Here is a 15,309-nt window from a genome sequence, read left to right as displayed (position 1 = left end):
GAGCTGCCATCTATGTCACGTAAATACAAAACATGTTGCATTCAAAATGCTATAGGTGTCACATTCGCGAAAGTTATAACTATAGGCGTTGTAAATAACAAAGCTATCAATTTAGCTATTTGGAAAACCAACAAATAAATAAAATATTTGTCATTTACAAGACCAATAGCTCCAACTTTTCTAATGCGAGACCTATTGCATTTCCAATGCTTGTTAATTTTTTCGAGGGTGGTGTCCACCTCGGGACCAAAAAGGAAGTCTGGGTTAACTGGCTGGTTGAGCAAAGATGTTTGAATCTCGGGTTTAAACCCAGAGATGCGGAGCCATGCGTGACGTCTCAACATTACACTAGTGTTAATGGCCCTAGCTGCCGTGTCTGCCGCATCCAGTGCGCATTTGATGGATGCATTAGAAATGACCTTCCCCTCCTGTATGATCATTTCTGCTCCCTCTTTGTAAACGTCAGGCAGGTGTTGCAACAACTTTTCTAGCGTGTCGTAGTGGGCCCTATCGTATCTAGCCAATAGGGCCTGTGTATTTGAAATCCTCCAAATATTAGCAGCTTGTGCTGCCACCCGCTTTCCTGACGCCTCCAAGATCTTTGATTCTTTGTCCGGAGGAGGAGCATCACCACTAGTTTGCCCTCTTGCGAGCATTGGCCACTACTAGGGAGTTCAATGGGAGCTGGCCTATGATGTAGGTGGGGTCCACTGGAGCAGGCCTATATTTTTTTTCAATCCTAGGGTTGATAACGCTTGCTTTTGTGGGTTCTTTGAAAATGTCCGCAGCATGCTTGAGGACTCGCTTTAGCATAGGCAATGTCTTTGTCGGTCTTTCAGAGGTGGAGAAAGTATCAAATAAGAAATCTTCTTCCACAGGTTCTGCGTGCATTTCCACGTCATGGTTGAGGGCTGCCCTTTCTATCAAAGCGTTAAACGCCGCCGTGTCTTCAGTAGGCGAGGTTTTGACATTGTAAGACTGAGTGTCCGGTGCAGCTTGTGGATCATCAGGGTCTACAGCGTCAGTCCATTGCTGAGGTTCTTCCTGATCAGTGTCAGCCTGTTAAGTGAAGGCCGCTTGACCGTATTCATCACCCATGACCTCCTCGCTTTGTGCTGGAGAATATGCCATTTGTTGTGAATAGCTCTCAACGTGTTCAAAGAGAACTAGTGAGGTGGTCGAGTCTTTTTTCCGTTTAAGAGGGATTTTATACGCCTCCAAGGGATGTTCAGGTGCGATCTTCTGTTTATGGATGGTAAGCCTTCCCGATTCCGTGTCAATGAAGAGTTTCGACTGGTTGTCGTACGAGGGTTCTTGGAACACAACCCCCTCAGGGGTGGACCTCGAAGGCGCAGACACTGTCTTGGATGGGTCGGTGCCCTTGTGGTGCTCGAGATGCTTGGCTCGAGCCGTCGGTGGCAGACCGTATTTAATCGGAGGGTGGCCTGTGGACGGGCCGACCTTCTTAGAGCTTGCCGTAGTGTTCGATCCAAGCTGCTTCGGCGACTCACTAGTATGCTTGCTACCTTGCGTCGACTCGAGCTCACGGTGCGTAGCATGCATGGCCTTGGGCGTCGATGCAACCTGCTGCTTCGGGTCGGCTTTGGTCTTCGACTCAAGAGGTTTGCCCAGAAGCGGTTTGAGTGCTGAAATCTTCAGCTCGACAGCCTTTTTGGTCTGGAGGCCTTTGGTCTTGTCGCCATGCTGGGGCGTCGACGCCGACTGAGTCGAGGTGACGTGCTTTACTGCAAAGCTTGGCTTCGGCGCCCCAGTCTTTGAGGCGACGCCCCCTTTCGACGCCAAAGGGTCGCCGACAGTCTTCGACTTGACTGGCGTCGACGTCGATCCAACGACCACTTTTAGTAGTTTCGGTTTCTGTTTTGGCTCCGTTGGTTTCGGTTTCGAAAGATCGACCGATGGCTCCTTTGAAGTATTCTTAGCCTGGCCTGGACGCGGGGCAATAGAATGTTGAGAAAGATCTTGGCTAAGGCCTTTCGGCGATGCCTCGACCTGAGCCATAGGGAGCGTATTGTCAGTAGTAGGCCCCGCTACTGCGGTTGGGCCTGGCTCATCACTGGAGTCGTCATCGACGGCCCCGATGGCCTCATAGTCGTCCCCTACTTCGACGACGTCTTCTTTATGGACGTATTCCTCATCTTGTTCGTCCACATCGAAGTTGGAGTCATGCTCCGACGCTGGGTCCGACTGCTCGTCAGGATCTTCTTCGTCGGCGCCTTCTTCGTCACCGGCCTCGAAGATGTTGACCGGCTCGGGCGCCAACTTCTGCGCTGACTGTCTTGCTGCGCGTCGAACACGAAGCGTCTTCTTGGAGCGGAACTTCGAGCAGGCCATACAGCTGGCCTCGTCGTGCTCCGGGGATAAACATTTATTGCACACTGGGTGCACATCAATGTGGGGGTATTTCGAATTGCAGACGGGGCATCGTTTGAACGGGGTCCGATCCATCGTTGTCATAGTTTGGGCCTTTGGTGTCGAAAGTGAAAAACTGCCTTTGACGTCTGGTTCGAAGAACTTGATAAGAAACAGGCACCGAATGAGACAATACCGACGCCCCGAAGGCCTTTTGGCCTTAGTAAAGAGTTATAACAAAGTTTCCGAACTGGAGTCGAGAAAGTACATCCGAACCCAATGGCGGAAAAAAACAATCTGGGGATGGAGAGGATGCCCATGCGCACTGTAGTCCAAGGGAGGAGCCACCTATCTCGTGATACTTCGAAGACTCTTCCAGGACAACAATGTGCAATCATCTGGACCCAACACTAGGCGGTGATCTATGCACAGATATGAATTCAGCAGCCCACATGCCTCGAACAGAAATGTTCCACAAGACCAAAAAGCAGTCTACACTAGCTCAACCCAAAGAAACTGAGACAGGACCCTGGTCTTTTATTGCAGCAGTAGCCGACCCAAACTACCAATCTAAAGACCTACTAGGAAAAGTCCTGAAGGTCCAAAATAGCAGAATGGAGGGATGCAACCGCTGCCCAGAAGAACTGGGTTTCCCTGGAAGGGGTTGGCTTAAGCATTAAGGCTTGTGTGCTGCTGAACCCTTTGCGTCACCCTATAATTTCTCAGACAACTTACGTGCGAGACTACTCCCTCACACTACATCTCACACACATGCAAGCTTTGTTGACCCCAGCCTAAGAGCCAATGTTCCTTAAACTCATCACATCTGTGATCTGTGTGTGGAGCCAACATCCAGTGTGAGGGCCTGTACGCTTCCACTCAGTGTCGCAGAAAACACATTTCCCTGATCACCAACAGTGTCGACCTAGGACGTGGGTCTGTGGTCAACTGCTACTAAATCTTCACTGTGCTCTTTAGAACTGCAAATTCAGAGTCCTCAAACCGTCCTTACAAGGGTAGAGGTTGCTACCCACACAGACAGTGCCCAAGAAGCGCAACCATCTCCTGACAAAGCAACATGAAGTGCGCTGAACAGTTACAGAATTAAGAAATGACTGTACGACCATGCTTGCAATTATTCTACATTGCACTTGGGCTGCATCACCTAGCGATTCCTTTGCAAATGTATCCACCGCTTTAAGCATGCACAGGTAAAGCACCCACACAAAATGAAATTTCATTCATAAAACAATTCTTAAGTTGAAAGAATTTTATTTTCAAATACACTTTCATAAAAAAACCTTATGCAGAGATTAACAGTATATTAGACGTCCAATTATATAAAATACACTACAATTATCCTGCCTGTAAAAGAATTGTCCCCCAGCACACTTTCCTGGCCACATGGCATCCAAAGTGACTAATTACACAGTAACTGTATATACCAAAAAAGCCTTATGTGAAGTAATCAGTTGTTCTAAATAAAAATCTTTAAGGAACAAAGTAAGTTACCTTCCTACATCGCCAACTTCTGGATTTAAAGCGTTGTTTGATCACTTTTTATATGTCCAGAAGCAATTCGAGAATCTCCCCTACCCGAAAAAAATACTATGAAATTCACCCCTTACCCACCATGGGGTGCCACAGTGAATGATATATTACCTGCGTTTGCACTTGTAATACTGTGTATTGCACAATGTGGAGTTTGCACAAGCCTTTGAATTTGTGACACAGCATGAAGAAAGGTGTGAAGGTGCTTATGTTTTAATATCGTTGTTTATAATTCCCTACAATCACCTTTATTTTTTGGTTAAATATTTCACTGACATTAATGAGAAATCAGTGCCTATGCTCTGGCAAGTGGGTCTTATCAAAAGAACATCTTAGTGTCACAAACTTAAGTGGATACATCATACAGGTATTTGAAAGCAAAAATAAGGGCAACCACTAAAAATGTATGTGGGTCTTTTGCAAAACAGAAAAAGACAACATATAGGACAACCTGCAAAGGAAGCGGACCGAGGCCCAAAAAAAAATGTTTTGCCTTGCCACAATATACACCCTTAAATTTGCTTACAACTGTATAGTTGATAGAAAAAAACTAGAGTTAAAATAAAGATGTCATAGCTGTAACAGCAGGTCTCCTGGGTGATGAAAAAAAAAACAAAATCTACAAGTGTCTTTTTTTAAACACTTTTAATGTACTATTTTCCCCCAATATGTTTGTCACTATCTTCTCATAGTACAAAGATAGTTCCTTTAAGGAATGTTTAAGATCATCTTGAGAGGATAACTTACTGTGACAAGGCAGTATAACAAAAATAAAACGTTGAGAAATTACAATTGACTTAAATACCTGTAAGCAAGAGGAAACTTGGTTTAAAATAAGAACTTAAGAAGAAAAATCATACACTAAGATTAATAAACATCACTCCAAGAATCTTGTTAGCCGCTTCTTGCAGAGAGTGCTTGATGGTGCGCCCAGCCTAAGGCGGCTGCTGGGTTTAAATGAGAAGGCACGTGGACTTTTTCTTGCCTCGCCTGGCTTGCAAAGCTGCCCTCGTAGCCATTTCAAACACTCCCCGCACACCATCGTTCGTCTTGGCAGAGCATTCCATGTAGCCAAAAGCACCAATCCGGTTAGCCATGTCCCTGCCTTCCTCCGGTTTCACAGGTTCCTACAAAAATATTAAAGGAAAACTATGCTCAGACAATGTCCGTGAGAGAAAATATTATTGATGAAATTAACCAGTTAGCTGCGCAAATAAAATGCGGCACGATTCAAAGGAAAAATAATCTACAAACTTTCTACAGTCAACAGGAACAGTATAACGCACCAAAAATCTGACGAGAACGCAGTATTGATCAGAAACAGACCATGAACTGTGGAAAAAATACATTGTTTATTGACAATAGTAACAAAACGATAAATACCTTCGGGAATATTCGTGGTAAAGGATACTTTGTAACCTGGGGCCACGAAAATTAAAAGAGCACTCGCAGCACGCATAGCTGCAAAGGTTTCAGATTGCTATGTGTGACATTCTCATAATTTTAGTGTAATTATAAGTGACATTTCAACAACTGTGCGTGACATTTTCTCGCAAGCATAATAAAGCAATGAAAACGAGGGAAACAAATATCAGAACTGACACCCATTTGAGCAACGAGAAACTCTATTTAAAAAAAAAACTGCTGCAAGGACCCAGAAACCAGGGCGAGTGAGGTGCACATATTACAGCAAGTCAGGACGCTCGTGACCCGCAACTAAATTGAACTTACTGAATCGTTTTAAATTAGGTCCTGGCCTGACTTAAACCCCAATTGGTCCACCAAGGCAGACACACTTACCGTATTTTCCGGCGTATAAGACGACCCGGCGTATAAGACGACCCCCTACTTTGCTTGATAAAATTTAGGTTTCGTGCTATACTCGCCGTATAAGACTACCCCCACTTCCAGCGCAGTCCAACGCAGTCCTGCATAGCCATTCCGAGAATGTATTTTGAACTTACCGTATTAGTGATTCTAATCCTCCTCCCTGTGGGTGAGCAGTAAGGCTTTATCAGTGGACAGTGTTAAGCGTTTATTTTACAAACTCAAAGACTGAACTCAAACAAATTGGTTGTATAAACAATATTGCTTTACTCGCAATATTTTTATTTAGAACCATATGAAAAACTGTCACTTGTGAACATACCGTACCCGTTTGTCATCAAACATGTACCGTACGGTAAACATAAATTAGTGCATGAAACAGTGCAAGTGGATTAAACTTTCCATAACTTTTCATAAATCCAAGCGATTTCTACAGGATTTACAACGTTCCCTTTAAAAGCCTTCAAAATCCTCCTCTTCGTCATCTGATCTCATAAGTAAGTCAATGAGATCTTGTGGTACATCTGTAAAGCAGTCATCGTATGGATCTGGTACCCATTCCGTATCAGATGATGTGGTCTCTGCTTCGGCATCCTCTTCATCTTGCCACAAGTACTCGCCTCCATACCATCTAATGAATTTGATATGCCACACTTCTTGAAAGACTTTATGACAGTTTCTGCATCGATGTCGTTCCAGGCCTTTATGACAAAGGTGCACAAAACATCCAACTGTGGAGCACGCATGTTTCCTCCTTTTGTGAATGTTTTTTCACCGCTAACCATCCACTCATTCCACTGTTCTCGGATGCGATCTTTAAATGGCTTGTTTAGGCACACATCCAGTGGCTGCACCAACGATGTCAATCCTCCAGGTATAACTGCAGCATCTGTTTTTAGTCTTGCCAGCCTTTACTTGGTGCTTGGAGTTAAATGAGCCCTGAACATATCCCACACCAGTAGACTACGTCTTTGTAGAAGTCCACCTGGTCGCCTGCTCCATACATTATCAAGCCATAGCTTTACCCCTTCTTCATCCATCCATCCTTTCTCATTCACATGCACAAAACAACCAACAGGAAACTTGAGTTTCGGCATTGTTTTTCTTTTGAAAATAACCATTGGTCTCAGTTTTGCGCCATCAGCTGTGCATGCTAGTACCACTGTGAAACTGGACTTCTCATGTCCTGTTGTTTTTATTAAAATTGTCTTTTCACCTTTTTGATGGACAGTTTTGTTGGCAATCATATCGAAATTCATTGGAGTTTCATCCATATTTCCGATGCTACTTAGCGCATAGCCATGTTCATTGCGCAGCCTAATAACGTAGCGATGGAAGCTATGCATTTTGGCATCAAGATCCGCAGGTAATTTTTGGGCAATTTTTGTCTTTTGCCGCAATACCAGATTATGCCTTCCCAAGAATCTGGTACACCAGGATACAGTGGCCTTAAATCTGTTGCTGAGATCTGGGTTAGATTTGGCCCACTGAAGTGCAACCAATCGGATTTTATTTCGGGTCACAACATAACCGCTTTGGCGATGATCGGTCACCATGCCTGCTACATGCTTTTCGAATTCTGGCCAATGTGGGGTGCCTCTTCTTAATGCACACTTACCCCTTGGCATACTCCGTAATGCTTTCTCATTTGCTCTCCAGGCCCGAACCATCTTTTCTGTCACTCCATATTGTCTTGCAGCAGCACAGTTATTATGTTCCGTGGCAAAATCCACAACTTTAAGTTTGTAACTGGCTTCATATTTCCTTCTTCTTGCCACCGCTGGAGCCTTGCTGGGTTCTTGACTGCCAGCCATTTGCACTGGATGTACTGCTGGAGCCTTGCCGGGTTCTTCACTGTCTGCCATTTGCACTGGATGTACTGCTGGAGCCTTGCCGGGTTCTTGACTGTCAGCCATTTGCACTGGATGGACTGGTGCTGTACAGTATGAACAGGTGCAGTACGGCAAATATCTGCTCACCAGACTGCCTTTCCTCTTCGCAACAACCAGCCAATCACGGCAAGTGCTCTACTGCCTTCGGGAACATTCCTCAGTCCCCTTTCTATGCCCATGCCCATGTCATGGAGAGAGGAGCGCGTGCCAAACGTGCAACACAGCGGGGCTGCCATCTTCGGCGCTGGCTGCCCGTTATATATTTCGGACGTCCTGCTGCCTCGTCCTGCTGCCTCGTCTGCCTGGGGATGTGCAAGCGGTTGGAGGAGCGTGTGCAGCAGCAGCGGCAGTCGAGGCAAGACTCATGGCGCCATTTGCTCGCTTGTGAAGCGGTCTGACACCTTCAAATGAAGTCCTCGCTATGAAAAAACGCTCGCCTTCGATACTTGCACAGTTCATGGCGCGGGGCCTGGGTGTGGACGTTGCCAGTTCCGGTGGCTGTATTTTTTAACATAAGGTGTGTTGTTTCTTGTTATTTCCTATTGTGAAGCGGTCTGACACCTTCGAGTGAAGTCCTCGCTATGAAAAAGCGCATGAAAACATACCATAAAATTTGATACCCGGCGTATAAGACGACCCCCGACTTTCCAGAACATTTTACGGGGTTAAAAAGTCGTCTTATACGCCGGAAAATACGGTACTTTATTGCAACGGCCGGCAGCTGCCAGGCTAGCGAGAGCAGCTGCATTTCTGCATACATACCAGCCACCTGGGCTCGCTTTTCTCAGGTGTGGTGTGGTGTGGCCTGGCCCAGTTGGGTCGGGTCAGTGTCGGTTGCAACGCAGCCCACGGGAGGATTCTAATTCCCGCTGTGCTGCGAGCAGCTAATCAACAGCAGCCTGCCCATTCTGAACAACAGACCGTTCGCGCCACGGAGAGGCAACAGTCTAACGACCCGTAACCGTGAGTCTGACAGAACTGTCTGACTCCTGACCTCATGCTTGTGTTTCTGACCAGTGCTATTAATGGGTGCAGGTACTCATTAAAATAGAGGTGTGGCAAGTGGGCGGGGCTAAGGGCAAAATTTCATCATACATAGAGACTTCTGAACCAGTTGCAGCACAAATTAAAAACACATGAGAAATGGGTTTATGTAAAAAAACACAGATTAAATATTTTTTTAAATCCCACCACTTTTTGCGCACGAAGGAAGGAGATTGTTATATCCCAGGCAATGAAGCGTCACATATTACGAAAGGCTATCCTTACGCCTTCGGAATAGAGTAGGATCTCCGATGTGTGGAAAGGAAATTTAAAAGAATATTTAATCTGTCAGCTCCAATTATATATATGATCAGAAAACAGCTGATTTTAAGAACAAGGTTGTCCAGGGAATATTTGGACGGTATTGACCTGATTTGTGGGTTCATATACCGGGACTACCAATTAAATTGCTGTAGATAAAGAATCATGCGGAAGTGAGGCCTTGACTGTTCCTTTCGCTCCATCCCACGCACAATATATATATATATATATACACTATAAAGATCTAAAGTACTGGGATTTTTACACTGTTATAATTGAGCCTGAAGAAGGTGGTTGGACCTTTTTACCACCAAAACGCGTCGCTTCTTGGTCAAACTTTATTGAGAGAAAAATTTGTTTTCATGTGTTTGTAATTTTAAATGTTTTTATATGATAGAATATCTTTTATACAATGTTTAAAATTCGATGAACTGTCATTGATGCACTTTGCTATCTCACAAATTGCTTTTTGCATATAGCATTTGTAATAAGCTTGAGAATAATTCTGCAAGATATTGTATTAGGATATTGTTTCTTGTATTAGAGCGTATGTCTCCATTTTTATCTATTTTAAATCATGGTTTTATGAAATATTGAGAATCAAATGAATAAACATTTATACTTTTGATTGACTGGCCAGTGTGTGGCGTTTGCGGTGGAGTGAGATTGAGTCGAAGTAAGCATTTACATGTGTGGTATGATTATTTCCCAAAGGGATTAATTTTCAAGACTTATATGTGGATGTAAGCATTCTTTTTTTAAAAATAATAATAGAACTGGGAAGACAGATAAGCTTGTCAGGCCTTCCGAAGTGATACTAGGAAGAAATATTAATGGACCTGTTTAACCATTAAAATTGTCAGAGGGGGCCTAACCAACCCCAATATCCTTTGCTACAAAGGTAATCTATGATTTTTGTTGTAACAAAAAACATCTATCAAACCTATCTGTAAACTTTATTGCAGAGTAATCGCAGTCCACCCTTAAAAGCCTATTTACCTTAAATGCCTATTTACCTTAATTTATGCTTGGCACAAGCCATATTTCAGCACAATTGCCTTTATCATAACTTTTCATTATTACACACTCCTAAACTTTGGCTTGTCTTACTAGCCAACTCAGATCTAATTGTACTGTTGATATGTTTCTCACAAAGCATCCATAAGGTATACTGTAATAAAATTACAAATAAGTACAACATTACAGTTCAGAAAACAAAATAAAATCCCTACCAACAGAGCCTAACAAGGATTATAGTAGTGCAACTCTTTCATTCCCATGATTTGTTCAGGTGGGTCACCAAAGCCTTTTCTACTATGGAAATCTGGGAAATTCCATGTAACAAAACACCGGGCATGTAAATTATGCTGATATAATTCATATAATTTCTGGAAATTTGTATCATACTTGTTACACAAAATATCCAACATTATGACGAGTCACGTAATTACGCCACCATTTGCGACAAAATTATAGCATGGAAGTGCGGGAATACACAGAAAGCAAGTAGCTGTTCGCAGTACTTGTATTTTTCATTCCATTTCTTTAGCACAAATGAATTCTTGGGTCAAAGTTTGATGCAAGGACGCATTTCAGATTCAAATACAGCACTAAATAACAAATTACCTTCTTTGCATAATTTTCCAGACATTTCGAGTAAATGAAAAGTTACTTACCTTTAGGATCACCTTATCTGGTTGAGACTATCTAGCTGCAGATTCCTTACCAAAGTATACCCAGGCATGGGACTGGATCCAGATTTTTTTTAGCAGTATCCCTGCGTGTCAGTAGATGGCTTTGATTGTCTAATCATAGGAAGTTACTTGCACAGTACCAATATAGGCACTACCCCAGAGTGCTGACGTCTGCTTATTTGTTATGTTTCGATTCGATTCAAATAACTTTATTTCGATTCCACAAGGAAATCATAAAAGTATACATCAATTTAAAAACAAAACAATTAATCTACCATAAAATCACAATACATGTTTGCAGGATTCTAAAATAAAACCATAGTACAGCTTAAAACTAAATACCATGAACATTCAATATCTATTTCTGATCATCAGAGCTGATCTAATAAAACTCAGTACAGCATTACAGGTGTTTGCAGTTGACAGAGATAACAAGAATTCATAAGCTTCTTTGTAATAGCACGTTCCAAGAGATAATAATAATGGTCCGATAAAGGTGTTTCTTGGGACCTTATACAAAGTACAAAAGAGAAAAAGGTGGAGAGTATTTTGCGAAACCTTATTATTACAAGTGCAACAAGGTAACTTCTCCCACCAACCCCCCTGCTTTGGAAAAGCAAAGAGGAAGTGTAAAGTGCCAAGGCGAAATCTTGTAAGATAAAAGCGCCATTGCGTGTTCATAATATATGACAGATAAAAGGGTTGAACTAGCCTTCCCCGTACCCGTGATACATAATCATTTGTCTTTAAAGAACCCAGTTTAACACTATAGGCATTTTTAATAACTTCCTTAGCATCCTTACTAAGCATGTCAGGATTTGTAAACATATTTCCCAACCCTATCTTATAGAGGGTCTCCCTGACATATCATAGCCATGGGATTTCCCTGTAATGCTCGAGTTTAAGGCAATCTTGAAGGATATCTTTGGTTAATTTCAGTTCATCAGATTGCATATTTGTTATGTTAAAAAAAGTTTTCTAATGTGCTCGTACACCGGTTGGCTTCATGGCGTGGAGTCTGGAAGGTGCTAGTGCTAGATCGATAACAGTTTATTCATAGGCCTGGATGTACAGCCAGGTTTTGAGAGATTGCCTGAATTTCGTTAATTCGGGACTAGACCTAATTTCCATGGGGATGGAGTTCCACAATCTCTGCGCTAGCGTTGCAAACCTACTTCCCCCTTGTCACTTCAGCTTGAAGATGGGGGTTACCAGAAGTTGACGGTGGGCCGAGCAGAGGTTACGTGAAGGGGAATACCGTAGGATCAGGCCGTTGATAAATCCAGGACCCATGCCTTGCAGGGACTTAAAGACCAGTCAGACAATTTTGAAGGTGCAGCGTTGAGGAATAGGAAGCCAGTGAAGCTTCCTGAGAAGGTGAGGCCTGGTGCCACCTGGGTTGATGGTGAATCAGTCTGGCTACCTGGTTCTGAACCATCTGCAACAGTTTTGTGAGCCCTAGTGGTAGGCCCAGGTAAACGGCATTGGAGTAATCCAGGCGGGATAAGACCATGGCTATCACCACCTGTATCAAATCTGTTTGGGTTAGAAACAGTCTTATCTTTCTGATTTTACAAAGCTGAAAAAAATAGGTGAAGATCACTGAGCCTGTGTGTTTTTCAGTGATAAATCATTCGATATTGTAACACCTAGGCTCTTGGCCGATGCAGAGGGGCTCCTAATTCGATAGGAAAGTAATGTGGCTCCCACCCATCAAGACTAGTTCAGTCTTCCCTGGATTTAATTTAAGATGGTTGCAGTCCATCCAGTGACAGATGAACCGCATGGTGGACTGAAAATGAAACAGATTGGGGCGAGCTATCAATTGTAAAGAGCAGTTGTAGGTCATCGGCATTATTAAAAGTGACCACATTAATTTCCTTCAGAGATCTGATCAGTGGGAGAAGGTAGAGATTGAACAAATGTGGGGAGAGCTAGGAGCCCTGTAGCACCCCACACATAGTTTTTATCTTGGAAGCCATAAACTGGCCCAGACGGACTGCCTGGGAGCGATTTTCCAGGAATGAACAGATCCAATCAAGAGCTGCGCCCTGAATACAATCATCCTTTACACAGTCCACCAGAATCCCATGGTCAACCATGTTGAAGGCAGCCGATAGATCCAGCAGCACCAGGACCTGGGGGATGCCTCTGTCGGCCTTCTCCCGAAGGGAACCCAGTACAGCCGTTATTACTGACTCCGTAGAGTAGGCAGGGCGGAAACCTGCTTGGTGTGGGTCGAGGAAGTGGGTTTGTTCCAAATAGTTGGACAGACATTTTGCAACATGAGCCTCTAATACTTTAGCCAGATATGGGAGCAGGGTGATGGGATGGTAATTTGACAGCGTCTGAGGGTCTGCCCCAAGTTTCTTCAGGAGGGAGATCACAACTGCCTCTTTGAAGGCCTTAGGTACACAGCCTTGGGAAAGGGTTGTTTAGAAGGGCCAAGGTTGGGCCCGGGAGGGCAATAAAAACTTTATTTAAGATATGGGAGGGCAGCAGTCCATAGGAGAGCCGGATCTGACTTTAGGTTTAAAGTATTTTATTCAACACAACATGTTAAGACAAACACACCTCTTGAGAGAGTATAGCAGGGCGGAAAAGCCAGAGTTCAAGAGTGCTACCAATAGTAGTCATTCATGGATCACGCCAGCACCATAGCAGAAGGTGCGTGTCCCCTCAACATGTCATGACATTTCCCGTGCCAACCCCCCCACCCAACAGTCCCCCCCAACGTCCAAACTCCCACCACCCACCCCCACCCCACGTCCAGTGCACAGTCCCTATCCGTGCTACACATCAGAGCCACAATAACAAGGAGGAAGAGTCCAGAAGGAGATCATGGGGCAGACTCCACTGGATTCGGGAGCCGCAGGAGGCGAAGATCCTTGGGGCAAGTAAGTTCCCTGAATTCGGTAAGCAATAAGGAATGAAATGGTTGCCAGAGCTCCCTAAACTGATCTGACTTTAGACAACAAGATGTGAAAAGTCTGAGCGTCGATAGCCGGAAAGCATATCAAGGGAGTAAAGATGCCTAGTTCTAGGACGAGTATTATCCAGAATGGAATGTTTGGGGATACTGGCTTTGATAGAGGATATCTTTTCGATAAAGAAGTTGTTTAGTGAATCACATAAGGCTTGGGAGGGAGTAGGCCTAGTTAGGACTCTGTCGGGGTTGGACAATTCGTCAACAATTGTGAAGATTTCCTTGGATTGGTTGTTAGAGGTTAGAATTCTGGAGGAAAAATGTGCAGTTTTAGCATTTAAAATGCCTTTTTTGTATTCCCTCATGGCCGTAGAATAGATAAGTTTATCTTTAAGTAAATGATGCTGCCTCCACTTCCTTTCCAATTGGTAGAGGCGTGTGTTTGTGCCTTTAATTCGGGGGAAAATCATCTCTGAGCCTCGAGGCGGCGAATCAGTCTTATTTTTTTCAATGGGGGATGTTTGTTACTGGCCTCAAGTAACCAGGCTGAGATGGATTCCCCCTAGAGATTAAGATCAAGTGTGCAGTTTGGGACAGTGTTAGCCAATGTGGTGCAGAATTTGAGTTTGTGAATGGCATTCCATTTTCTGACCCAACCCCACTTTTTAGTAAGATGTTTCCCGGTGGTAGGATTCTGTAGGGTGAGTTTTATCCAATGGTGATCTGACCAAGTGGACGAAGGAGAAGGAGCTCACCCTTCGAGCTCCTGAGGTAAGGGATAGCCATTGGCTTTTAATCCCTGTTAAACCTAGTCCATCGACCTTATTGACCAACGTGACAAGATTCTACTCAAAGAATGCATGCTATTAATATAAAGGATTTCATCGAACGTGACTATACCTTATAACGTGAAGAATCCCGGAAACAGCATCCCTCATCGCTTGGCCTCGCTGGGATGATCCTGGTCTGCAGGGCAAGACAGTCTGCATCGGTGAGTCTCCCGTAAACGCAAGACAAAGATTTTAGGGGAATTGGAAATTGGGACTGAAAACTGAAGCCTATTGGTGGATGTCGAGGATTACTAGCGCAGACTGACTGTTGTGCAACTCAGACCAAGGTGGTGGAGTTTACGGTCTGAGACTGCTTCTTGTCCTCGAGTGTCCCTCGCAGTCAGACGGTCCAAAGGCTGGAGTTGACCCGAAGTCGGATACCGGGTGAGGAACTGGACAACCAACGCCCGTTGAGCAGTCTCCTGCACCCTCACTGCAAAATAGAGGCAACCCGCATTGGTCTTCGAGGTGAACCGAGGTTCTGGCGGCCCTCGGGAGCGGGGCTACCAGAGTCCCGTGGTGCAGCTTCTTACGCCAGCGTCTCCGACAAAGCACCCCGCAAAAATTGTAGTCTACACACTCGGGGCAGGAACGGCTCTTCGACCCCCGCTGGGTCCGTGCTGCTGGCCCCCCCGCACTTAAGGCAAAACCCACAGCGCCTCCCAACTCGGCAACTGGATACTCACAACACGGAAGGATCTGTGGATCGGAAACCTGCCGGCGCTCTTCAGGTCCTCGTCAATTTCCGCTGCACCACACAACGCAGAGGCTGGACCCGGGAGGCTTTAACTGTTCGTCTCCCGGGCAGGCTCTGAATATCGGAGGATTGACAGATATCACGCACACAACTACAGACCCATGCAAACTGTGAGTAGCCATATACTAGGGGAATATTTGGGAGCACATATCGCTGA

At 44.5% G+C, this 15,309-nt stretch overlaps 1 protein-coding gene across 1 annotated transcript in view; it reads right to left on the bottom strand.

Annotated features, from left to right (window-relative positions):
* Positions 1-3,625: 3,625 nt before the first annotated feature.
* Positions 3,626-15,309, bottom strand: part of RHOA (ras homolog family member A) — a 269,324-nt gene continuing 257,640 nt past the window's right edge. The window contains exon 5 of the mRNA XM_086938790.1: positions 3,626-5,048. Within this exon, the coding sequence (XP_086794916.1) occupies positions 4,875-5,048 (174 nt within the window). The 3' untranslated portion in view covers positions 3,626-4,874. The remainder of the gene's footprint in view (positions 5,049-15,309) is intronic.

The sequence above is a fragment of the Lissotriton vulgaris genome, chromosome 9 (genome assembly GCF_964263255.1).
Source record: "Lissotriton vulgaris chromosome 9, aLisVul1.2, whole genome shotgun sequence".
Classification (NCBI taxonomy): domain Eukaryota; kingdom Metazoa; phylum Chordata; class Amphibia; order Caudata; family Salamandridae; genus Lissotriton; species Lissotriton vulgaris.
The sequence above is the reverse complement of the archived record's forward strand: the minus strand, read 5'-3'. Positions and strand labels throughout refer to the sequence as shown.